The sequence below is a fragment of the Charadrius vociferus genome, unplaced genomic scaffold (genome assembly GCF_000708025.1).
Source record: "Charadrius vociferus isolate BGI_N301 unplaced genomic scaffold, ASM70802v2 scaffold162, whole genome shotgun sequence".
Lineage (NCBI taxonomy): Eukaryota > Metazoa > Chordata > Aves > Charadriiformes > Charadriidae > Charadrius > Charadrius vociferus.
This window is the reverse complement of record NW_009647236.1, coordinates 407,696-432,383: the sequence shown is the minus strand read 5'-3', so window position 1 is coordinate 432,383 and position 24,688 is coordinate 407,696. Positions and strand designations below refer to the sequence as shown.

At 41.7% G+C, this 24,688-nt stretch overlaps 2 protein-coding genes across 2 annotated transcripts; one reads left to right on the top strand and one right to left on the bottom strand.

Moving 5' to 3' along the window:
- The first annotated feature begins 123 nt into the window (after positions 1–123).
- ATP6V1A (ATPase, H+ transporting, lysosomal 70kDa, V1 subunit A) lies at positions 124–19,807 on the top strand. The gene is made up of 15 exons (XM_009879887.1): positions 124–218; positions 3,798–3,892; positions 5,611–5,739; positions 7,288–7,502; positions 8,228–8,365; positions 8,871–9,022; positions 9,866–10,028; positions 11,245–11,353; positions 12,159–12,281; positions 12,370–12,484; positions 13,593–13,656; positions 14,402–14,605; positions 15,549–15,643; positions 16,876–17,047; positions 18,992–19,807. Exons 2-15 carry the CDS (start codon positions 3,811–3,813, stop codon positions 19,082–19,084), a joined length of 1,854 nt encoding a protein of 617 aa, XP_009878189.1. The 5' UTR covers positions 124–218; positions 3,798–3,810; the 3' UTR covers positions 19,085–19,807.
- A 2,249-nt stretch (positions 19,808–22,056) lies between these two features.
- Positions 22,057–23,723, bottom strand: DUSP12 (dual specificity phosphatase 12; the record flags this gene model as incomplete). Its single annotated transcript, XM_009879928.1, has 3 exons — positions 22,057–22,218; positions 22,810–22,996; positions 23,605–23,723. Coding segments are annotated over 3 exons (468 nt in total), but the record flags the coding sequence as incomplete, so codon positions are not given.
- Between the last annotated feature and the right edge of the window lie 965 nt (positions 23,724–24,688).

Sequence of the window (24,688 nt, the reverse complement as noted above, 5' to 3'; positions counted from 1 at the left end):
TGGTGGGAGAGAGAGAGAGACTGATGACTCATCAAGTCAGGTGGTTGTGCCTCTGCTGTGTGTCAGAAATTTCTTTCCCCTCTGCAGCAGGCTTTCTCATCCCTCTGTGTAGGGGCACTAGAAGGACAATTATTTCGTAAGTGGTGGTGCTTAACTGCTGAATTCTGACTTTGCTTCATTGGGCCTGTGGATTTTTGTTCCTGTTTCTGCAAAATAAGGTAAGGATCTGTGTTTATATGATAAAATAGTTAGGAATTTTCTTCCTTGCTGTAAGAAGGATCCTTCTAAAAATCTCACTGGAGTCTTAGTTTTGAAGAGATCTTTGTGGTAAGGCAGTTCATGTAAATTCTGGGACTGATCAAATGTTTGAAGCAAAAACAAGGAACTGTAACAGAAAACAGGTTTCTCTGGCATTGAGAGCAGGATAGATACGTTTTTGGGGTTACTGTGTAATCAAATTGCTGTGCTGTGGAGAAACCAAGATAGAAGACTCAGGTCATTGGCCCTTTCTTGTTTAATTCTGACTGTAAAATTACTTTAATAAATCACCTTTCAGTCAGAGATGATTCTGCAGCAAGTAATATTTTGATTTCTAGCACTGTTAGGCAGAATATGACCATGTTAGAGCTTAAAAACAGGTTTAAAATCCATTGTTGAACTCTTTAGGATGAAGATGATTCCTGTTTCTAAGTCGTAAAGGATACAAGATGCATCTTTGCCCATAAGGGGATTAAAATTAACCTAATAGCCTGTGTAGGTGTGTTAGTGAGCTTTGTAGGAGTGGATTGCATATAGCGCCTAATAACCTGTGTTGGCCAGAGGCCTGTGAAAGGCTGTAGGAACTCAGTAGTTTTCTAAAATGGCTAGCTACCATTGCTTCTGGGGTAAGTACATACTGTCTGCACACACATGATGTTATGTTTAGCAAATTCTGACATGCTTTAGGGAATTTCATTTTATCTGAGTGAAGACATTTAACAGTGTAGGTAGGTAAGGCAACGTTTCTGCCCTAAAGGACTTTTCCATCTAAAATTAAAATCTGTACTGTTAATACAGAAGCACAAGAAAACTCTGTAGAGACAAATAACAGTATTTCTTTTTTCTTAATCTGTATTCAATGTGAAAAGATGTGTAGCCCTTAAAAAAAGAGGTCAGCTTGGCTGGGTGAGCACTGGCTTTTTAGAGTTGTGTGTACTTTGTTTGGAGGTATAGGAGATGGAACAAAGAAAGGTGAGGAGGAATTCACCGCATCTTTTACACTTGGAATAGTTAATAGGTATGTATTTAAAAGCAGTTGATGCAGATACTAAAGATCAGGACAAAGACAGGGTTTATTGGTGCGTTGCTAGGTGGTCTCGCAGAGGAATCCCATTCTCTTTTAGTTGGCTTGGCCAGTAATTTGGGAAGGTGGCTGTAGGAAGAGAGAGGGAGCAGAGCAGCCACAGGAACAAGAGAGGCAGGTTCTGGGTGTCGGGATGCCGTTTTAACTGCAGAATGACTGTTCTGAGGTTCTTATTTGTGTCCCTAAAAGATAAACAGTCACTTCAAGTGGCAGTCAGCTGACCTGCAGGTTTTGGATATGAAGAAAAGTTAATTTAAATTGAAACTGTCCAGTGTTCTTCCTGCTTTTCTTTGCTTTTGAAAATTGGCTCTCTCATATGGGATCCTGTACTGTCTAATTGCCAAACAGTGTCACTAAATTTAGTTATGAGAATTTGGTTTAGTTCTTTCTTTATTATACTTCCATACAAGATTTTGGTAGTGTGACTCTAGAGATTGTTCTGTATCATGGTATGTTGAAGTAAATGTTTGGGCTGGATTTATAAGACCAGCTGCTTTTTTCAGTGTGAACAGTAATTGTGCTTGAGTTTTGCAACGTTTTTAATTGTTAAAGACAAAAAAGATGAGGTAGTCATGTTAGTCTGATCAGAACGAGCTCTTACCAGTTGCTCAGGAACTGCAGATTGCTTTGCAAGGACCTCCCCTCTGCCATTTGTCAGAGGAGACTTTTGAGAAATAAGCAGTGAAATAAAAAATTGTCTTCTGGGCCTAAACAACAAGCAGCTTAAAGGATAAAACTATCATTATGGAGAGCAGAGGGATCTAACAGATATCTGACAGCCTTTGAGCTTGCGAGCAGTTAGCAGTTGCACTCCAGGCTGGTGGTGACTGAGTCATGATCAACTGTTGGGGTGGCTGTTGTGAAATGAATAAATGGTAGCCATGTTACACAATCGAGACATGGCGAGACATGGAGTCTGGAAGAAGCTATTCCTTCAGGATGAATAGGAATTTGGAATAAATAGAGATCCTTTTCTTACAGAGCAGAGCCACTGATTTAAAACATTTAGATTGGTAAAGAGGCTGAGGAGCAGAGGATTTGTAGTATAGTATTAAAGGCTGGAAAACAGTCATAAGATTTTAAGAATAGCAGATTTTAGCTACCTACTGCTCCTGAAAAACGGGCAGAAAAACATCCTTTAATGATAGTGGAAGGGTTGGCAATGTAGTTGTCTTCCTCCTTATACACAGGGCAGGTTTTCAAGCCTGAGTATGCCTCTGTATTTGCAGCCTTGCAGAAAATGTCGGGTTAGGTTAAGCTTCTTGCAAAGACTGTGAGTGTCAACAGATGCCTTGTATGGTTCACATCACCAAACCATGGGCTTTTGGTGGATAGGCCCTGTTGATACGCAGAGAGCATTGTATGCTGGGGCTGCCTTACCTTTCGCCAGTGCTGTATCGTAAATGTGTCAGTACAGTACAAATGGGTAGAGAGTTGCCTTACAGTTCTCCAACACTAATCAGTTTCCAAGGTAACACAAAGCATGGTAAGAGCTGACAAAGCAAACCATTAAATACTCTTATCACCAGAAGCAGGACAGTCCAACTGTCAATTACAGGACATCGAATCAGGACAGGACAGGGAATCGAGGAGACCTGTTTCTGAAACCGCGTTTCCTCTGCCAGTTGTTTAGATTCTTTAGAGAGTTACTGACAAGAGATGTTGGTGTTTACCTGTAGCACTCCCCAGCAAAATCCCAAAAACTGTTCAGGGGTTTTGGCCATTATTTAGCACATTTCTTCTACAATGCTCCATGGGTTTCACTGAGAGTGAGAATGCATAATACCTAGCTGTGAGGCATATAGAGAGGACTCATGTTTGTGTGCTGGTCCTGGTGAAAATGTATGTTTCTTTCTCTGAACAGTTTGATTCAGCAGCTTGAGATAGCAAAAAATATAATTTCCACAATTAATATTTGTAATACTGCCTTTTAAGGACTGGTGGCAGTAAAGCAGCCCCAGAACATTCTCTTGCTCTGTCTGCATATAGTAGCCTGGAAATCACTCAGAATCATGGAAAACATGTTTTGAAGGAGTGTGGATGGGATGTGGAAGATAGAAGAGATTCTCCATTGTTTAAATATCCTGTTATTGGGCTTGAATATAGTCCAGCGGTGTTACAGCATTTTTGGAGTGTAACTGTTTCACTCAGCGATGTTTTGTGGAATGTATTATGGAATGATAATTCCATAATATGAATGGAATGATAGTTCCACCCCTGTGTTTCTGCAACAGGGGATGGTAGTTCCTTTGTTTGTTTAAATTAGTTACTTTTTAACTTTTTATGGCTTTAAAATCCGTGTGGTTAAGGTGCTTCAGGCTATACAAGTTCAGAATTCTTCAGTTCAATATTCTTTCTAACTCGAAACAAGGAAAGAGCAGAGGGGAGGAAGAGGAGGAACTGATTACATGTGTATATTCTTCAGGACTGACTCTTCTTTTCTCCTTCTGTACAGTTGAACAGGCAAAATGGACTTTTCCAAGCTACCCAAAATCCGTGATGAGGACAGAGAGGCTTTTGTTGGCTATGTCCATGGAGTCTCAGGACCTGGTAGGTATTACTTTGTAAAGAAAATCATAAGTTCTGTTTCATCTGGTGTCTTGCTAATCTTGTTCACTTGGAAGTCGAAAAGTATAGTTGAGCTCTGGGTGGGGCTTTTTTCTCTTTCTTTTTTTCGGCGGAAGCTTTTTAAGAAGGTTCACTAACTCGTGCTTTGATGAAATATTAAGAAATGTACTAACAAGGTGTTACTGCTAATTAATCTTATTTAAAGATGTAATGAGCAGAAGCAGGCTGATTAATAATAATAATAATAAAAACAAAGGTGGTAAGCTTTCTGGGTAAAATAAAGCCACTTGGTCAGAAATTTGCAGGCCCAGTGTATTAAGCTTCTCTAAAAGGGTGTGAGATGCATAGTCCATTCTCACTGATATGCAGTTTGACCCTGTGCTCTCTGGAATACTCAGTCCCCTGCCAGCGTCAAGCTGTTCTGCGTTACTGCACCATGGGCTGGAGGAGCTCAGCAAAGAGCTGCAAGGGTCAGGGAAGGTGGCAGTGTGTGGCGATTGTGCAGCTGGGGGAAGGAGGACTCTTCTTCCTTTATCAGCTTAAATAGTTTCATTAGGCTCTGATGGTAACAGCTTTTGAATGTGTGCAGACTCTACTGGCTTTTCTGCTCCCTCCTACATTCTCTTCAATAGGTGAAGGAAAGCACGGGAGTGTGAGAACAGAAGAATAGCATGTATTTTTGTTAATGCAGCTTATTTGATGAATAAGAAACTCCCTTGGCTCGTGTCTACCTAGATAAATACCTGTTCTTTAACTGCCAGTTCCCTAACTGCAGAAGTGATACGTAAAAACAATTTTAATTGATACAGCTCTCTACTAAGAAGTGGAAAATGTGTTTTTCTGTAAATGTGAACGCTGTGTGCAAGATTGATACTATAATATCAAAGACATAATAAATTTTGTTCTAAAGCAGCTTGGCCTCATGTATGACCTGCTGAAATCTGACTCAAAACAGTAGGAGGTTTCAGGCCCCAAACATGCTGTAAAACAGTCTTCATCTGTTCAAAGTTAATTTCAGTGCCCCAAGATATACATCGCTTTTCTACAAAATAGAATATTAACAGTGTTTCCTTGAAAGATTTGTAGGCATCTGCCACTCTAGATACAAGGGTATGTATTGCCTTTATCAGGCATTTTGGCTTGATCTATACATGGAGATAGTTTGTTATGTGAGCATCCAGATGCTACCAAGGTAAACAGAAGTTTGAGTGACTTGAAAATGCTGGTCCCCAGCCACAGGTTTATGTAACTACCAGGTGTTAGGTGAGCTTTTGCCATTTTTCTTACATGTTTTAATTTAGTCAGATGGTAGCGTGGCCCAGCTAACTGAAAGGGAGAAGTGCCTATGTAACTTGCCTGTCAAAGTTCACCACGTCTCTAAAACCCTAAACGTTTGCCTTCTGTCAAGACAGATAAGAGAATTTATGGTATGAATTGTCTGTGAACTACTATGTTCTGGTAACGTCCTCTTATTAAGCATAAAGGAACAGCGTGAAAAATATAGGGAAACTTTTTCTTCTGGCTTTTAAGCTAGAAATATCAGGATTTGTGGCAACCACATTATCCCTTTTGTGAAGTCAAGAATGCACTTCTGATCTGGGTGAATACCAGGCTTAAGCTGTGCAATTCTTACTAACTTCTGATGAGTAAATTTCCTGAGCTACAGGAAAAATATTCTCCTATGTGCCTGTCTTTTACAGTGGTCACAGCATGCAACATGGCAGGTGCTGCTATGTACGAGCTGGTGCGAGTAGGCCACAGTGAACTGGTGGGGGAGATTATCCGACTGGAAGGTGATTTGGCAACTGTCCAGGTGTATGAAGAAACATGTATCCTTTTCACCGATCCCTCTGGGCCTGCCAGACTGTGCATTCCAGAACATGGTGGTGATTAGGGTGAAGACGATGAACAAAGCTGACTGGGACCAGCGTTTGGTACTTCCAATGCCAGCAGGCAGCAATATCTGTTCTGCACATCTTTAGTAAATTCTGATGGTTTTGAGGTAAATCTTATCTTGCTTGGCTGTGTACCGAGAAACTTTTTTTTTTTAATCTTAAGTGGAAATCAAATGTAGAATTTAAGTTCATTTTAATTTAAATATTACAGCTCTTTGTTAAGGAAGTTGTTTGACAAATGTCACCCATAAATGGCAAAGCTACCAAGCAGTAATTGTTGTATTTTTTCCTTTGACTTTGAAAACTATGCTTGTATAACACCTAAATAGGAAATGTGAAGTGGGTAGGATGCTGCCTTCTGGGTGGACTATTTTTCTAAATGCAATAGATGACGTTTTTTGCCTCTGCAGTGTGCTTACAGAATCTTGGTCCAGCACGTATTCTAAAATCTAATTAACTTATGTGTGTAATAGAAAATACATTTTATGAGAGAAAGTCAAAAAATAAATCACAAAACTTGAACCCAGACTTTTTTTTTTCCCCTCATATTCTTTTAAACTTAAGGGTTGGCTCTGCATATTTATAGAGGCTAGGAAAAAGCCTGTGCTGGCTCCCAAAGCTTTGTTCTGAGGAGCTGGATGGTAGACTGGTGACTAACTCCTGTCTGTACCTAATAATCCATCATTTAAGATGGCATCATTTTAGATGGCATCATCATTGTAATACCTAGTAGCCTTCCATCAATACATGGAACAAGTTTGAGTATAGTTTACTCTTAGGTTCCTGATGAGAGGGCTCTGTCATAGTGCTCTCTGAAGTCAACTTGTACCTAATCTCTTGAGGCTTGCATAGGGTTTGGGGAGTTTCTTTTGTGTTCTAGCAGGGCCTTTTGCCAAACTGCTGACTCTTTGCAGAGAAGTCCATTGTTCGTCTTTGGAGTTTAAATAGTGCGTAGACTGGACAACTTGATATCAGAGAGGAGGGAAATAATACTGGTCTTGAACAAACTCCCTTTAAAATTTAGACAGCTGTCAAAAAGACTGTGCAAGGTTCCAGGCCAAAACAGTGACGCTCTCTAACAAATTCTGAAGAAAAAAATTCTGTATTTCATAACATTGTCTGCCTTTAACAATCAAACCTGTTTTCTAGGTTTGAAGATTTAAGAAATGCCTGACATTTTGTTATCCTGCTGTCTGGCACTCCAGTAAATTCATCCATGTAGTTGACTTGAACTAAAGATCGTAAAGCAGAATATTTACCCCTACTTTGCCTCTCTGGAGGATGAGCAACTTCTTTGCTGTAGCAGTTTCAGCTTGAGTTTAGTATAAAGCCTACATGCTTCTCCAATGATGGTGGGCAACATAGTAATAAAAATATTACCTTAAAATCAGGTGGTTTAAGAGCATGATGTTGTGAATGTGATGCCTTCTGCCCCGTTTCTTTCCCTTTCTCTGGATGAACTTTTCCTCAGCAAATCTTTAGCTGGTGTCTCTGTAGGAGATCCTGTACTCCGTACTGGCAAACCCTTGTCAGTGGAACTAGGGCCTGGCATTATGGGAGCTATTTTTGATGGTATCCAGAGGCCTCTCTCAGACATCAGCACTCTGACCAAAAGTATCTATATCCCTAGAGGTGTCAACGTGTCAGCTTTGAGCCGAGATATCAAATGGGACTTCACGCCTTCCAAAAATTTGCGGGTAGGTTCTGACAAGCCTGTTGTCCCCTCTTGCTCCTCTACCCCCAGAGCTTGGAGCTGGAGCAGAGTGCAAATGACTGCTGGGAGCTATGGTTAACACTGTATTAAGTTTGTGAAAAGGGGTAATACGAGGTGGTAGCAATGTATGAGAGTGAGGACTGGACAGGGATCACCAAAATTACTCAGTGTGACCTACTGTGTGTTGCTGCTGCATATGAGAAACTTGCAAAGTTTTAATGTATTTGCAAAACCATAAAGAAGCTACTGGCATTGCGCTAAGCATTAGCAGGAGCAGGTGTTACCTGAGCAAAAAGAATGACTGCATCACATATTTCGCAAATTGTAAAGATAGCCTTAGAGCTGGAAAATGTCACGGATTTAGCCCTTGGTGGCATCTTTTTTCCAACCCTGCAGGTTAGCATGTGCTATCCTTTCTCTACTTAACACATGAAGCTGAGAGGTATAAAAGAAATGAGGAAAATTCAGTCAGTAATGGCTACTGTCTGAGCCTTGAAAGGCACCTGAACCTAGATAGCATTGCTAGCACTGTGCTGTTAGTGTAATGAGTTATGTAAATGGGCTACTGTGTTGTAACAACGCATTTGTAAAGGGAGTGATCACAGTGCAAGACTTAATAGCTGTAGTTATTTTATACAGTTCTTTGTCAAGGTTCTTTTTTAAAACTGGAGTTCTCACTTATAACTAATAGACCTGTTCTGATTTTAGGTTGGCAGCCACATCACTGGTGGAGATATTTACGGTGTGGTGAATGAAAACTCCCTTATCAAACACAAAATCATGCTGCCCCCACGGAACAGGGGTACAGTTACATACATTGCTCCACCAGGAAACTATGACACTTCAGTAAGTCTTCCAAAGAGCAGTTGCGGGTATATTCCATGTCTTTTTCATAAGGCTGATGTGCATTTTCCTGTCCTGCATGATGCCAACTAGAAAGTGTTTCATGGAACAAGATGTCCAAGTTAATGATCACTTCTGCTACCCTGCCGGCAGGGATTACATGATTAACTTGTGCAGTTACTTTTTAATGTATGTGGCTTCCCAATGGCACTTCAGTATGCCATGTTTGCTGACATTGGGATCTATGGTATCTTACGAATATATAAAATTCAGTTGCTCTTCAAAAGCATATTTTCAGTTGAAGCTTCATTTTGCACTGTTTTTCCCCAGTAGCATTGTAAATATGGGAAAGAGCCTTCCCTCGGGAGGGGGAGATAGCGTGTTGAGATTCTGAGAAATCTGTGGTGGTATCAAAGATCTAGCTATGCTGAGTAGTTGAGATAGAATTTGCATGCTAGGCCAGTGTGCAACTGTTTTCTTACTTCAGATGTCTGGTGCTGTCTGTTAGGATGTTGTTCTAGAGCTGGAGTTTGAAGGTGTGAAAGAGAAGTTCACTATGGTCCAGGTCTGGCCTGTACGTCAAGTCCGTCCTGTTACTGAGAAATTACCAGCCAATCATCCTTTATTAACTGGCCAGCGGGTCCTGGATGCCCTCTTCCCGTAAGTACTACCTTTTATTTTCTAGCATGTAAGAAATCTCTCTTTTTGGGGGGGAAGTGGAGGGAAGAGGCTTTTTTTTTTTTTTTTAAGGACAAACAGACCCTAAGCTTTCACTAAGCATCACAGCATAATCTCAAAAAATATTTAGCTGAATTCCTCATATTTCTGTATTTGACAGGAGAACCTACTAGTGGAAAAAGGAAGAGAAGTTTAAGAAGATAGTTCTAGTGTATTAATCTAGAAAACAATGGACAAGCATAAATTTAACCTAATCATGCCAAATCTACAGAAAGGCTAGAACCTTGAAGCTTGATATCTCTGTTTGAACACATAAGTAGGATCTCTTTCCATGGTCTTGAGGATGTATAGTTCCCAATGACTTTGAGGTCATCACTTATGAAAACTGCTGCACTTAACTGTAACACAAAATGCTCATTTAAGCAGCTAACTTTCAAGACACTAAATTTAGTAATTTTGGTGCTAAAATATTGTGCTGCTTATTCTTATAATGCACAGCTAAATGCAGTTGTTCTTTTCTTAGCATTTGCATTCCATCGGTGCTTCCAGCTGTGAAAACTGCTATGTTTCAAGCCTGAAAGTCTAGCTGTTGTACCAGTTTAACTCATGTACTTCAAGGGCAGTAGAAGAAAAGGATAGTTTATTCCCTCAGTCTTTTAGTGTAGTGAATTACTTCTGGTTCTCACCCAGAACACTGAATGTGACTCCTCTTGCTCTGCTTTTAATTAGTGAGTTTTGTTGGAAAACGTATTCTGTGATGGGATAGATGTGGTTTTGAGTTCCTTGCAAATAAGAGTCCTTTTTTTTTTTTCCCCCCCCTCTCAGGTGTGTACAAGGGGGTACAACAGCAATTCCCGGGGCATTCGGTTGTGGGAAGACTGTGATCTCACAGTCTCTCTCAAAATACTCCAACAGTGATGTCATCATTTATGTAGGCTGTGGAGAACGAGGAAATGAAATGTCTGAAGTACTGAGAGATTTCCCTGAGGTTAGTATGGAGAATTCGTGAAGAGTAAACCTTCTTGGGAAGACTTGCTATTGTACTGGTATTGCAACTGAATAAAATATTGTATTGGTAGGGTCACTTGAAATGATCTACTTGCCTCACTACTGTAAGTTCTGGCTGTAGTAGCAGAAATCCCTTTTAGTTTGTTCAGGAATTATTTCAGTGCCCCCTCAATAAACATCTGGGCTAGGTTTTGCATGTACCTTCTAACTGTTAAAAAATAAAGCCAAAATGAGTGTCAGGGTGTAATTTAGCACAACGGTAAGCACCTTACCTTTTACTGGTAGTGTCTCTAATTTTTCTAACTTAACCATACATAGCAAATGCAGCATCTGTATTTACAGGGTGCAGGGTGGTGATACAGTTACCAGATATTAGTTTGACATGTTAGGCTTTGGAATGCCTTCTGAAGGAAGTAGAAAATGCCTGGTTTAAAAAAAAAAAAAAAAAAAAAAAAAAAAGCAACAGGTTTACCAATCCTTCTACCTGTTGTTATATGTTAGTGAATTAGTTGTGGCACAGTCTTCTGTAAAATATGGGAAAGAAGCCAGGTAGTCTGAACTGTTAGGTTGAAACATCACTGTCAGAAATAAGGGGTGAAAGGCTTGGATGTGTTTATTGATTACAAGATCAGAAAGTCAAGCTGAGGTGGCTGTGAAAAGGGTAAAGCCCAGGGTATTGAGAAGTGGAATTCTACACAAATGTCAGGATATGCATTCTGTTACTCAGGTGCTTGTGAGGTTTCATCTGGATTAAGCGTGTGGGTTTATGTCCAGTTGTCAAAGACGAACTCAGGTCAGTGTAAGTGGGGAAAAAAAGCTCTCTGATTCCTAACAGATCTATGACAGGAGGCTAAGATTTTTGGCTCTTCCAGCCTAGTAACCTGAGAGGTGATAACGTACTTCCTGATGCAGTGGATTTGTCATTACTCATTGGAATGGGATCAATGGGGATATGCCAGTTGCAGAAGTTAAGATGAGGCTGAGGCATGTACCTTAAAGAGTTAAGCTGTGAGCCATCCGGAAGGCAAACCAGCATAGCATCTTGAATCTAGTCTCTGCTCTTGGTAGAGTAGCATTGAGAGTATCCTGATACAAGGTGAGTAATACAGTGTAAAAACCAAACAACAAGAAAGAAAAAGAACCATTGCTACTTTTCCTTTTTTGTTGTTGTTGTTGTTATTTTTCTTTCATTTTAGTTAACAATGGAAGTTGATGGCAAGGTAGAAAGCATCATGAAGAGAACAGCTCTGGTAGCAAATACCTCCAACATGCCTGTGGCTGCCAGAGAAGCCTCTATCTATACTGGTAAGATATACAGGAGGATGGAAAAGGCTGTGTGTGCAGAGCAGGCTCTCATGCTCTAGTATTTTCTGTTCCTGAGATGGTCAGTACCAAGAAACCTGCTTAGTTTCAGAAGTCAGCCCTTTTGGACCTTGCCTGCACGAGGTCCTACTATCTTAATTGAATTTGGCTTGCTTGTATATAATTATAATTTCTGAATATCAAGAAAATTTTGCTTAGAAGGTGAACTTACTGGACCAGCACTCATGTAGTTTTTCTCTATGTGTTAATCATGTAAGCTTTTGTTCATGAATAGTTTGTTGCTGACAAGTACAGCCACTTAATGGGCAGGAACAGTACTCTCTGAGTTGTCAGGCTTGTCTTCTTTCCTTTGCAGCCTCTTAAGAGTTTGGGGGTTTTTTAATTCTTTTTTATGAAAAGTTGTCAGATAATTAAGAGAAAACATGAGTTTTTCTCACTGTTGTATTCTGGTAGTTTGAAAGGGAAGGAGACATTTTACAGTAAGAAGAAGCTTTGTTCATGGTTTCAGTGAGGCAGAGAGTTGCATCAGTGACATTGGCGTGTCTCTTCAAAGAAATACATGGGAATGTAAGATGAGCCTAAGTGGTTCATAAGCAAAAATGGGGAGAGTGGGATGAAATAAACAAAAAAAAAAGAAGACAACAGCAAGGGTATGAATAACTTTCAGTGTCTGTTTCCATCAAAATGCAAACTTACAATTTGGCTTATTTGCATCTTAGTGACAACATACAGGCATAGAATTCCTTTCTGAACTGTATCATGCAGCATGCTGTTGTCTTTGTTCTAGGAATCACCCTGTCTGAGTATTTCCGAGACATGGGCTACCATGTCAGTATGATGGCAGACTCTACTTCCCGATGGGCTGAGGCCCTCAGAGAAATTTCAGGGCGACTGGCTGAAATGCCAGCTGGTGAGTAGTCTTTTCTCAGTCTAGTCTTGTAAATACATCCTTTTAACTCTGAGCCTTTGACTCAATTTCTGTGTGTTGGTGTTTGCAGACAGTGGTTACCCAGCCTACCTTGGTGCCCGTCTAGCCTCTTTCTATGAGCGAGCTGGCAGAGTGAAGTGTCTGGGAAATCCTGAAAGGGAAGGCAGCGTCAGCATTGTTGGAGCGTGAGTGTTGCAGTTCTTTGCTTTGCATTGGCTGCAGTTCTTCCTCTGTGTTTTTGTATGTCAAAGTACCTCTTTTTCAGACAAAAGAAAAGTCTTGTTGCTCTGTGCAGCTGCAGAACTAAAAATATGTGAATGAGTAGGTAGATATTTAGTCTCTGTTCACCCTGATAAATTGTGCGTGGGGGCAGAAAAAATGAATGTGGGCAAGTAGTTCTGTGAGGTGTGGAATCACAGTCACTTGCAGCAATCGGAGCAAATGGCTTAGGGAAGAATGTCAGTAGAGCTGTCACTGAAAAGTATGTCAAACCATGCATGCTCAGAGCAGGAAAGAAGGGGCAGTTAGAGCAGCAGTGTGTGCACTTGAGGGCATAATGAATCATGATTCTCTTGCTTAAATAGAGTAGAATTGCATGGAGCAGCATATCTCAAACTGTGATGGGCTGTGAAAAGGACGTGGTCCCCTACTGATTTGTATAGCATACTGTGGGAAAGGTGAATTTCCCCCCAGCACATTTTCAGGAGAGCCTCTAGCATCTGTAAGAACACCTAGAGTCCATTCTTTGCTCTGCTTATTTCTGCTGTCCACAACATGCATACACAAATGCATTGTGTTTTTGAGGTTGGAAGATTATTTTCTTATCTCTGAGAAGGCATGTATTAGGGTGCCAAACCCAAGTGAAGTTGAAGTGGTTATTGTATAGGTGAATACCTGGAATAATTTCAAATTGGGATATTGTTTTCTGTAAAATAATCATTACACTGTGTTTCATGGTGTCCTACCGGCACACTTGCTGAATCTGTTCCAATTGAGATAAATTTGATAATCCAAGCCAGAGTTACTACCTGGAGCTGAAGTGACTGAAATCATACCTTGATACTGTCAACCAGTCACTGATAGAACTATATTTCGTGGTATGCTCGGCATTACACCTGTGTGCGTATGCATCAGACACTTTGTGCAGTGGAAGCTTTCAATCCATTACTTACTAGAAATTGTGTTTACTTCTCTGGTTTCTGTGATCATGGAGCTGTGCAGTCGTGTGTTCGGTACCTCAGTTTAAATAGTGAAAGCCATTCTGATAACTTTTCCTTATCTCTTCCTGCTCAGTGTCTCTCCCCCAGGTGGTGACTTCTCTGATCCTGTCACATCTGCTACTCTGGGTATTGTTCAGGTACGTCCCACGATGTTGCAGCTCTTCTGTCTACTTTATTAGACTTGAAATGATTGTGTTTCAGTGCATTTGTGCCAGTGGCTGGGGTGTGAGAGCTTTGATTTGACACAGGCAGCTTTGTAGGGTGCTTTGGAAAGGCGACCTTATGAGATGGTCTCTGAACTGACGTGTTTGACATCCCTTTGGAAGTGGGGAGTGAAAGTAGCAATTCCTTCCAACGCTGACAGCTCAGGAATATCCATGTGCTTCATGGTGGCTGCCCATTGAGCTTCACTTCAAATGTGGTTGCTCTCAACTGAGATGGAAAGTGAACCACTCTTAAAAGGTACATTGAAACCACAAAAAAATCCTCAGAGCAGTTGACTGGGAGAAGAGTGTCTTGCAATTGATTGCAGCCCTGTTTGGGGAAAAGGACTTAATTTAATAGGCCTCCACTTAATTAGACTCCAGTATTGTCTTTGTTACAGCTAACTTCTCCCCCACGAGGAGTATCCAGCTGAATAAGTCTGAATTCAGCTTAGAAGATGCATAATTTTTTTTGAAATTGAAGTGTATTTGAAAGTCATTGCTATAGTTAATGTAGGCTTTCTTTTTCTCTCTCAGGCTTTCATTTGTGATAGCCTTTGCCATATTGCATTGGCTCAAACTTGCTTTCTGTATTGTTTTTTTTTTTTTTTAATTGCCTTTAATTATTTTGGTTCATTTTTGATTTGTAACTCTGGTTGATCTTTCTGGCTTCTGACAGGTTTTCTGGGGCCTGGATAAGAAGCTGGCACAACGCAAGCACTTCCCCTCTGTCAACTGGCTGATCAGTTACAGCAAATACACGCGTGCCCTGGACGAGTACTACGACAAGCATTTTACAGAGTTTGTCCCTCTCAGGACAAAGGCCAAAGAGATCCTACAGGAGGAAGAGGACCTTGCAGAGATTGTGCAGCTTGTGGGGAAGGTGAGTAACCAGCTGTGAGGAAATGTGGTGTCCATGAGCCATCCTCCATTTCCTTACTGCTAGCACAGGCTTTTGACCATGTCTTAGACCAGACTTGATGGATATACTGCATTATGCAAAAAAGGCAAATGGTCACTGGGAGAAGTCAGACTCTCCTGCCTCTAACTGTGCTTTATTCCAACTTTCTTACATGTTGTTTGACTTCTAATGACAAATACTTTTTAAAAGATGTGATAAACCTTGGCTTGATGCTACTTTTCTCATATAAATTAGATTGCAGGGCATCTAATGCTGGAGTTAAACTTCACCTTCTTCAGTGTTCTGGTCTTGCTGGAATGCCCTTTTTTGCAACGTACAATAGTACTGCATCGGAAGTATCTTTCTAAGAGAAATTACGCAAACTGATCTTTACTGTTGAAGTCATCTGAAGGGTTACAATTTATTAGAAACCATGTTGCCAGCTGCAGAACAGAAGTGTTGGCATTTACAAGCTGGCCTGTAGAAACAGAAGTGATGTCTGCTTTTTCTGAAAACTGGTGATTACCTGGTTTTTCTGTGGAAACCTGTGACATGACTACCTTCCACTGAGGAAGGTAAAAATGAATTTACCTCTCTATGTAGGAAGATGATGTTTAAATGTACCTCCTAGCAGAGCCGTATGCGTTTTTTGTGTCCGTTATCTTAAAATAAACTTCCTTTCTACTGTTTATTGTCAGATAGACTTGGAGTAGACTTATTGACTGGCCTGTTTAAATTTGGCTATCAATTAAATTGGTTGTTCTATAGCAGGGAGTGAGAAATACCCAAAAGACAGAATGCTGCAGGAAGCTATCTTAAGAGGGTGGGAAGAAAACAGGTACTGAAACATAACAGCTCTTGGCCAGGACACACTATGTCCTTGTGAACTTGAGTACTAAACTAACAGCATACCTTACTTTTCTAGGCTTCCTTGGCAGAAACAGATAAAATTACCTTGGAGGTTGCCAAGCTGATAAAAGATGACTTCTTGCAACAGAATGGTTACACACCTTATGACAGGTAAGCTCTGACTGGTCACTCTGCCCTCGTAGTCCTGTGTAGTCTGGATTTAGTCAGCTATTTTACTTGGAAACCAACCAGTGCAGAAATTAGTTTTACTCACCATAAACAAATGGAAGAACTATGCTTAGGTAGGCCATTGAACAGTGTATTCACATCGTCTTACCCAAGGCATGCAGACCTTTTCTGAAAGCAGTCATACCCTTTGAGTTTCTCAGGCCCTCATGTATTGTTCAGTTAGCCGATATTTCTGGAATCGTATGTCCTCCTGTCCTCCCTAGGAGGAGGAGAGGACCACTTTATTTTCACAGTCAACACCCAAAGTCTTCCTGTTTATTCTAGCAATGTATGGGGGACTGCAACAATCTGCTTTCAGTTACTGTTGCATAATTTTTGAGTAAGTTTGATGCATCAAAAAAACTGACCAGATGTTTTCCCTAGTGCAATGCTTATTATCCCTGTCTGCTTTGCTTCTTTCCATTCTATTCTTGTGTTTTAACAGCCTGACAACAGGGCTTTTTGTAGTTCATCTCACTCCCCAGCCCAGGCAGAGCAGGAGATCTTGAAATACTTCATCACTAAAAATTTAGACGTACATCGTTCTGTAATGGTGCGTGCCTTTGATTAGGTTACTAGGGCAGGTATGCTTGTATGCGGAAGGGAAGCACAGGAGGTAGCATGATGTAGTGTATAAATAATAATGAGGTACCTTCCGTGGCAGTCATCTGCCCATTAAAAATGGAGCTTTTTCTGTGTGGAGTGCTCTTGTTGTAGAAACACTCCCTTTCTGTGAGCAAAGAAACTTGCAGAGTTGTCAGGTCATCCCAGGCTGCTTGGAGAAGCCTGCTGCCATGATGGACAAAACAGGAAGGAGGAATTCCATTGGCTGCTCTGATGTTTTCCCTTTCTCATTAGTATTGGCACAGATTGAAACGTGAGGCTTGTACAGCGGTGGTTCCTGTCCTCTCCTGTTTTGCCCAGTGTTTGGGTGCTGTTTCAGAAACCTTACTTCAGGATGATTCTCTCAGCCTATGAATCGCCTGTTTAAAAATGTGGGACCTGTTAGGGGCGGTCTCTCTCCTTTGACAGCATGTATCGAAAATACCTGGAGTAAAGCAGGCTAGCACTCTTTCTTTCAGGTGAAAATTCAGAGTTGTTGTGAGGGCAGGAGCAAATGCTTGTCCTGTTAACTGTTCCAAAAACACCTGACAGATCCTTTTCTGTTCCATCAGGTTCTGCCCTTTCTATAAAACAGTGGGAATGCTTTCCAATATGATTGCATTTTATGACATGGCACGTCGTGCTGTAGAAACCACAGCCCAGAGTGACAATAAGATCACGTGGTCCATCATCCGAGAGAACATGAGCGAAATCCTCTACAGACTTACCTCCATGAAATTCAAGGTATGTTTGTAAGGAATTGGGTTGCACTACTTTTTGTGAGCTTCAAGTGCCTCTGAAATGCTGTCACTTAAAGGTGGTTGTCAGTTGCCTTAGACAAAGGTCTATGAAGAGAGACTTCTTGGAATCATTTTGAATATACTTAAGAACTGGTTTTAGTTTGTGAGCACAGGAATGTCAGTACAGAAATCTGGTTGCAGAACTTTGGCCAACCCTACCTTCAGGAGTCTCTTTTGTTACATATATTTGTGGTAATCGTACAAATGCCTTTCCTGGGGTTTTTGGGGGGGTTATGATAAAATTATGTAAAAATTATAACGTTCTATTAGCAGATAAAAGCAGCCTAAAGTTTAAATCCAGGAATGTGCTAAAAAGTGAATGATAGAAGTGTTGATCAAGGTATATCAAATAGAAGTTAAGGGAAGAAATGCTAGTCATAGTCTTCTGCAGTAATACGTGATGTCCCCCGTGTTTGGTTTCGGGGTCTAAGGCAGGTAACTAGGTAGAGAGGAAGGGAGGAGTCATTTCAACATGGGCTAAAGAGAAAACAATTGGCTTGGAGCACTTGCTCTGGGTAACTTCAGTAACCATCTTTTTAGGGTACAGCTTTCCTAAAACTCACCTGGAGCACACTGGTGTAGCAGTTACTGGTAGGACAGTAACCTGTGATGCTGGCTGGCTGATGTTAAAGTAGCTAAGGAATATTCTCTGTGAAGTGTAATGCTTACTCTGTTATAACTCTTATAAGCCAATATTGCAAATCTTTCAAAAACAAGTACCATAAGATAAAATTATGTTTAAAATTAAGTGTTCTGGCGTGCCAGTGTGTTGTGTTCCTGCAGGGTACTGGCTTGTTTCTGCAGTAAGCAGATCCCTAGTATATATTCTGAAAGCGTCAAGAACATAATGAGATACACTTGGGGACATGAGCTTCTTTGAGAGCTGGTTGTATAGAGATAGGGGAAGTAACACACCTTTTGCAAACCCTCGCCACCAGAAAACATCTGGCATACAGCAGAGACGTGGACAGCATGGCTGAAAATGGAATCCAGAGGATGAATATATGTTAAGTGGCCCTCTAATACAGTAATGGTTATGAAAGGAAAATTATGTTTCCTGGGTAACAGTCTAAAAAGCATGAGAGTTTGAATGTCCTGCATCCTCGGTCTGTGCACTTTGGAGAGACAATGAAGGAGTAGCGCATCCACACATCTAAATCCTCTGTGTTTCCCAAGAGCTGCACTGACCCAGAGGAACATAGTGCCGAGAGGGGAATGGTGAAGATGTTGAACAGATTTCACAGCCTGGCAGTTAATGCTTCTTGCAGGGAAGGCCTTGCAGCCTCAGAGCAAAGCTGATTGTTACATTTTTTTCCCCTTCATGAAAAGCATTCTGAGAAAATGAAGCTGTACAAAGACGTTCTTGAGCTTGTTCTGATTTCACAATAAGATTTTCATTGGAACCGAGCGACCTCCAAGTGATGGCAGAGTAACTCTTGCACTTATAGGGGATGCACCCCAAGAAAGTACAGCAGAGCGTTTCTGAGTCAAAGGTCCTTACTCCATTTGGTTTGGGGACAGGAGCTGGTATTAATTGCAGCAGCTCTTGAGTCACACGGCATCAACTAATACCCTCCATATTACTAAATCCTCTCCAAATCAGTTGCTTTTCCATAAAGTAAGCACTGCTCACAAAAAAAAATAAAATTCTCTGTCCAGTATCCATTCTGCCTGCTCGCTGCACATGGAAAGAGGATGAGATTTAAACCTTGTGGCTGTTGGTGAGACAGACAGGAGGCGGAGATGGAGCTCTAATGCCTGCTCTGCAGTTAGCAAGGGTTAATCCCAAGGTCGAGAAATTAAAATTACAGCACTGGCAAAGCAGCATTATCTTAAGTACCTGAGGCTTTTCCTGATGCATCTGTTAATTTACTGTGGTGTCTTTTAGGACCCTGTCAAAGATGGTGAAACAAAAATCAAGGCGGACTATGCTCAGCTGTTTGAGGATATGCAGAACGCATTTCGCAGTCTGGAAGACTAGACTCGACCTCCGTGACCACTCCAGTTTGTCCTCTCAATTCCTCATCTCAACTCCTCTGCTTCCCTACCTTACAAGAATGATGCAACAGTACTTGAGTTGATAAATAGCCCTGTGTTTTCCCTGTTCATACTTGGAGAGCGTCCTTACAAAACATTCCTCTTAGTTTGTCTTTGGCATTGCTTTGTGTGTCTGAAATGGCGAGTGATGTGTGAATGGGCCTGGCTGAGTGAGGAAATGCTGTTGTACACTTCTAGGGTGGGAAAAAATTCACCTTGCCTCTCCCAGCTCTCTTGGTAACCAGTCTTTCACCTTGGGATGTAACCAGTTGAGCTGTACCGGCAGAGGAGGTGTAGATCTTAATGCAGTCACGTGGTACGTTCTGAGCTGGCAGTGGTAAAGGGCATTTACATCTGGCACTTTGCTAAGTGACTATCATGGCGTAGAGCTCCCTATTCTCAAACAGAGTTTTTGACCATATTCTGTTGACATATTGATACAACCAAAAATTCTTCACTACTCCATCCCTTCTGCAACCCTCAGCTGAGTCTGTTGTGGTAGTTCTGGATATCCCCAAGAAGGGACTAACTAGAAGATGAGCACATACAAGCAGCCAGTATACTTTTGTACACTGGAGAAACAGAATTTTATTTTCCTACTTAATACAGGTAAGACTGTGGGACTCAGCATCAGCTAAAATCAAAGCCATAGGTGCTCACCTTCCAGCAGAATTTTACCTTCATTGCCTTCCATAAAATTCCATGACATTCAGCGGCTTTAGTTTGTCAAGCTTGTGACTGCTGCCGTTTACTGCAGGACACACATAGCAAGTTACAGTGATGCCATGTGTGCGGACCGGGAACACAGTCCTTCCTTGGTGGTGCTCTGTCTGCCAGTGCCGTTGCCTCCCAGTGCAATGCCCAGGTCATGCTAAGGAAAGGAAAGCATGTGCTTAACCTTCCTCCTCCACCTGTGCTCACATGGCCTGGTTGGCGGTGGCACAGAAGGTCCCCAGTTCTCGTGTAAGAGGAATGTATGATGCTACACTTCTGGGGGCGGGGGATGAACGGGGGGAAGGCTGACGAGTACAAAATGTATTTAATCCTGCCTTGTTGATTACAGTGCAAGAGAGACCAGTAACTCTGGTCTTCTGCTCTGTGTGCTGGAAGCACCCTGTGAAGCAGCCAAAACCACGGTGTCTTGGGCTTGTTTATTGGCAAAACTTGTACGAGATGAGGAATGAGCATAGAGCAGCCTTTCTGTCAAACTGCGGGAGCCCAGCACTTGTACCATTGCTGCCGAGTGAAAGAGAACAGTGCTGGCACCCTCTCCGGTCTCTCCCTCATGCTTGTGTCAGGTGGTATCCGGTGCTGCTTTGCCATGGAGCACTCTGTGCCCAGCTGGGTTCCAGCTAACATCTGCTGCTTTGTTATGGTTGTCAGTGACACCGTGGCAGTGGCGTGGCTATGTAAGTGTTCGTTCTGCACCGAAGTATTTCCTCTGGCTGCCAGCTTTGAACAGTAGTGATGCAAAGGGATCTCACGCTACGGACCAAATGCTGCCACTTTCATTATTATATCAACTTGCTGTTTGTCAGAGAGAGCCTGGTTGAAACTTAAAGGGATTAACTATTTTTGGTTCTCCCAAAAGGAGCTACTCCTCCAGCTGATGTTCTGGTAGTGAATGGTTTAAGTTTACAGTTCACGAAACTTTCAGTGTATGCTGCTTGTTTTACCAATGAGCATGTGTGAATGAGTAGTCACCATCCAAGCCCTCGCTGGATTCCTCATTGTTCGTACCCTTCACCACTGTACTATGTAGCATTTCATGCTAGAAACCAGATGTTCTTATCTCTTTAAATAGAGGATGTTATGAACTTTACAGAAGATGTCTAAGATAATGCAGTTCTAATATTTATTGTGCTGTACCTGGCCCTGAAGTGTGACCAGTTCAAACAGTTTCATATATATTTTTGTCTTTTTTTTTTGTTTTGTGTCTGTTTTCAGTGTTGAGATTCTGATGTTCACTGTGTTCTGCAAGTCTTCCCTCCACAGCTGTGGGAGGAATGAAAAGATGGGCAGAACCCCACCACCTACTTTATCTTGTATATTTCATAATGTATGTTGCTGGAAATAGTGTTAAAAAAAATTTAAAAAAAATGTTGAAGTCAATGAGAATAAAATGGATTTAAATTAGGGCTTTCTGTCCTGTTTTCCTCTATAAAACCAAACCTGTGCCGCAGTGCTGTACACACCATGCTGTGTTTCCTTAAAATCTTACTTCATTTTAGCGATCTCTATTTAAACTTGTAAGCAGCAATGTGGCAGAGACATTTTTACCTCAGTTCTCACGTTCCAGTACAGCTTGCATCATCTCCTCAGATGTTACATGAAAGGAAGAGTTACAGTGTAGCAAAGATTCTTGGTGTAGAGATTTTTAGGACTACTTTTATTGTAATACAAGTATAAGTCTGAACTTGCCTTTCACTGCTCATAGCTGCCATGCATGCTAACGCAACAATTGTAATTGTACCATTTTATGGCACTTCACTAAGCCTTAAATTATTTCCCTGCCGCATACCTCATGTTGTGGAATATACCTCTTAAAACATCAGATGTGCATTTCAGACAAACTTGATTGGAACTTCTGGATCAGAAGATAAGCAGCAGTGCTGGCCACAGCCCAAAAGTAACGTTAGCAATCTTTTTAAATAAGGAGTTGATGAAGTGAGAAGATACTAAAAACCTCACATTCAGGCATTTTTGTACATATTTGACCATTGTATAACACCTCTTTGAAGGAAGTGTTTGCTATTTTATATATATTAGAAATACAGAAAGTTCAAATAGAGCAGATGTTTGAGTAATTCCACTGCATTACAAGAGGGTGGAAGTCATAAGCTCACTCCTGGTAACCACAGACTAACCAGCAGTTCCCTGTGGACATTAAGAAATCCACTGAGGGAAGGGACGAGTTCAGGTTTTGGCAGCTTGAAGGTTACCAACTGGCAGCGACCTCACTTCATCCACACGACTTTTGTGGATCTGGAAAGCAGGCGTCACCCAGCGGCCACAGGAACACTGCTCGCCCCGCCAGCTGAAGGAGCCCAGCTTCGACGTGCATTTGGGACACAGAAGCTGCAAGAAAACACACATGACTCACACTAAGGCACACACAGATGTAGCTCTATTTAAAACGCACTTCTGTGGTACATTAAATTGTGGCAACCTGCACTGAGCCAGCTCCTTCCCTCGTAATGCTTCACAGAAGGTAAACGGGCCAAAAAACAGGCAAAAAAAGCTAAACTGGTATGGCTGTTTAGCCCTGGGGTATAGGAGGCAGCTGTGCTGGCCGAAAGGGAGAGGGTGGAAATGCAGCTGCTCAGACCTGGTGCGGTTCCAGGACAGTTTTGCCAATCTCCAGAAAGCCTCAGTCGGACGGAGACCACAATGGGTTTTTTAAGTCCCACAAACTCTTTCTCATACTAAAAACAAACAGCCGATAAACACTGTCCAACATCTTGGCTAATGTTCCCAGTCCAACAAGATCACAGCTCATTTCCTGATAAAAGCCTATTTAACATTTAAGAATCTGTTCACAAGCTGCAAAATTCACGCCAGAAAGGCTGAGAGATCTAGATGCTTGTGTGGGGGCTTTCGTCTCAGGGAACACTGTTCTGCCTCTGCAAAAAAACACACCCAAAAAATAAAGCACATGCTCCCCTTCACCTGTCCCTCCATTACTCCGAGCAACGCTGGCTCCATCCACTGCACGGGCTCAGTGAAGTAAGAGGTACACTTTTCACGGCCATCACCGCAAAGCTGAGCGGAGTCTGTTATCCTCTTGTGGGCAAAGGCTGTCGGTCCAATTCCTTCCGTGTGGGACAAAATGCTGGAACTACGGAACAGAGCGCGCCTGCCCTCCACGACAGAGGAGGAAAAAAGAAGTTAAATAGTTGGATTTTTTTTTTTAACTGGGGAAACCTACAAACAATGTAAAATAGCTGCCCTATAGCTGTATGCTGTCTCTTATATAGACCTATTTTTAAGCAGGTCCTACCTACTAAAATTGCCATTCTATGCTCATATGCTTGAAGAAACCTACACTTAGGAAATAGCAGGATTATTCAATTTCACTTTAACTGATTCATAAAAGGTAATTAAAATGTAGTAAATCCCCAAAATCTACAAGCAGTTTCTTCTGGAAAAACTGAATGTCAAAACCAAACTAGACATTATGGTTTCAGAGCAGGCAACTTCAGAGCCAAACAGAATTATGACTGCCTATAGAATGCGGCAGGTTAGACTGCACAAGTACTGCACAACTTCAAGGAACAAAAAGGTTCGTATTTCATAAGGTGCTTTTATTTGTCTATTTTTTGTGTGGCATATACTGTATGGAAACTTAGGTAAGAGCTCATCCATGTCCTGACAATAATGACATGTTCATTGATCTACACAGGCTATTTTTCTCGAGTCGATTTTGAAATAACATTTTAGGGAGATACATAAAAGGTTCAGTACCTGCATTTCCTGCACCTGTAGAGAACCTCTGTGTTTGGAGTTTGACATATACTGGTCGGATCAACAGCAAAGACTTCCCGGGGCAAGTCTTGAAGTTCTGTAGAGGGGTCAGTACGAAGTTGTGAATCAGATCAAAGCAGCCACACTGTATTTCTGCGGGACAAGACAGCGCTGCACCTCTGCCCCAGTCATGGCATGCAGAAGCTACCGTCTTCGCACTCATTTGCCCACTCACCAATTCCATCAGATAAGCTAAAAATGAAAGAGCCTCATCCCACCACACCTACATCTGGGATTCGCTTAATGCAAAGAACTGGGATCCAGAATTTGGCCTTAGCAATGGTAAAATAATTGCATTTCGCTTTATGTTCTTCCTTAAACAGAAAGTAAAGGCAGAGGAGGACTTAGAACAGTTCTGCCGATCTTTTAGTGCACACAATACAGAAAATCAGCTTACGAATGGGAATTGCTAAGGAGAATGACACATAAATGGAGAGAGCACTATCATGCTGAATACGCAACACTGTGGATTATTATTTTATTGTAAAATTACATATGCACACAGATCTACTACAGTAAACCTTTTGCAAATTAAAGTATGAAAGCTTATTTCATACCTTGATTTCAACTTTACCTCAGCTTTGCATTTGTTATTTTTTTAGTTTCGTTGACTTCTTTTCAGAGGATGTTAAGTTTGCCTCGCCAGGTACATAAAAAACAGGAAACATATCAAATTGACCTCTACCTTTTCTGCTTTTTGCTATAGAGAGCAGTTCTTAGCAGATCTTATTTCTCAGACATATCCCAAAGGCACTTTCCCCCCCTCCGGTGAGGAGCTGGAATTCTTTAGGCCCAGTTCGATGTGCCTGTGTGCCGAGCCATCCCAAGGATCGGCCGCTTTGAGGGCAACACTCAAAGTCAACCACTTCTGACATGGCCTTCCGTGTTCATTTCAGGACAGCATGGTCCCACTTGGGCCCACCCTCCTTGGGGGGCTGCCCCAATCTTCGCTCCGAGCACCCGGTGCCCCGGTTCAAGGCCGAGGCTTCCCCGGGCCCGGCTGGGCGGCACCACCGCCTCCCCC

What these genes read in the sequence shown, in the direction of transcription:
- ATP6V1A (XM_009879887.1), top strand. Translation starts at nt 3,811, where the DNA reads ATGGACTTTTCCAAGCTACCCAAAATCCGTGATGAGGACAGAGAGGCT. An exon ending in CCAGGTGTATGAAGAAACAT is followed by an intron (nt 5,740 to 7,287) that starts GTATCCTTTTCA and finishes GCAAATCTTTAG; the next exon opens with CTGGTGTCTCTGTAGGAGAT. An exon ending in ACTGGCTGAAATGCCAGCTG is followed by an intron (nt 12,282 to 12,369) that starts GTGAGTAGTCTT and finishes TGGTGTTTGCAG; the next exon opens with ACAGTGGTTACCCAGCCTAC.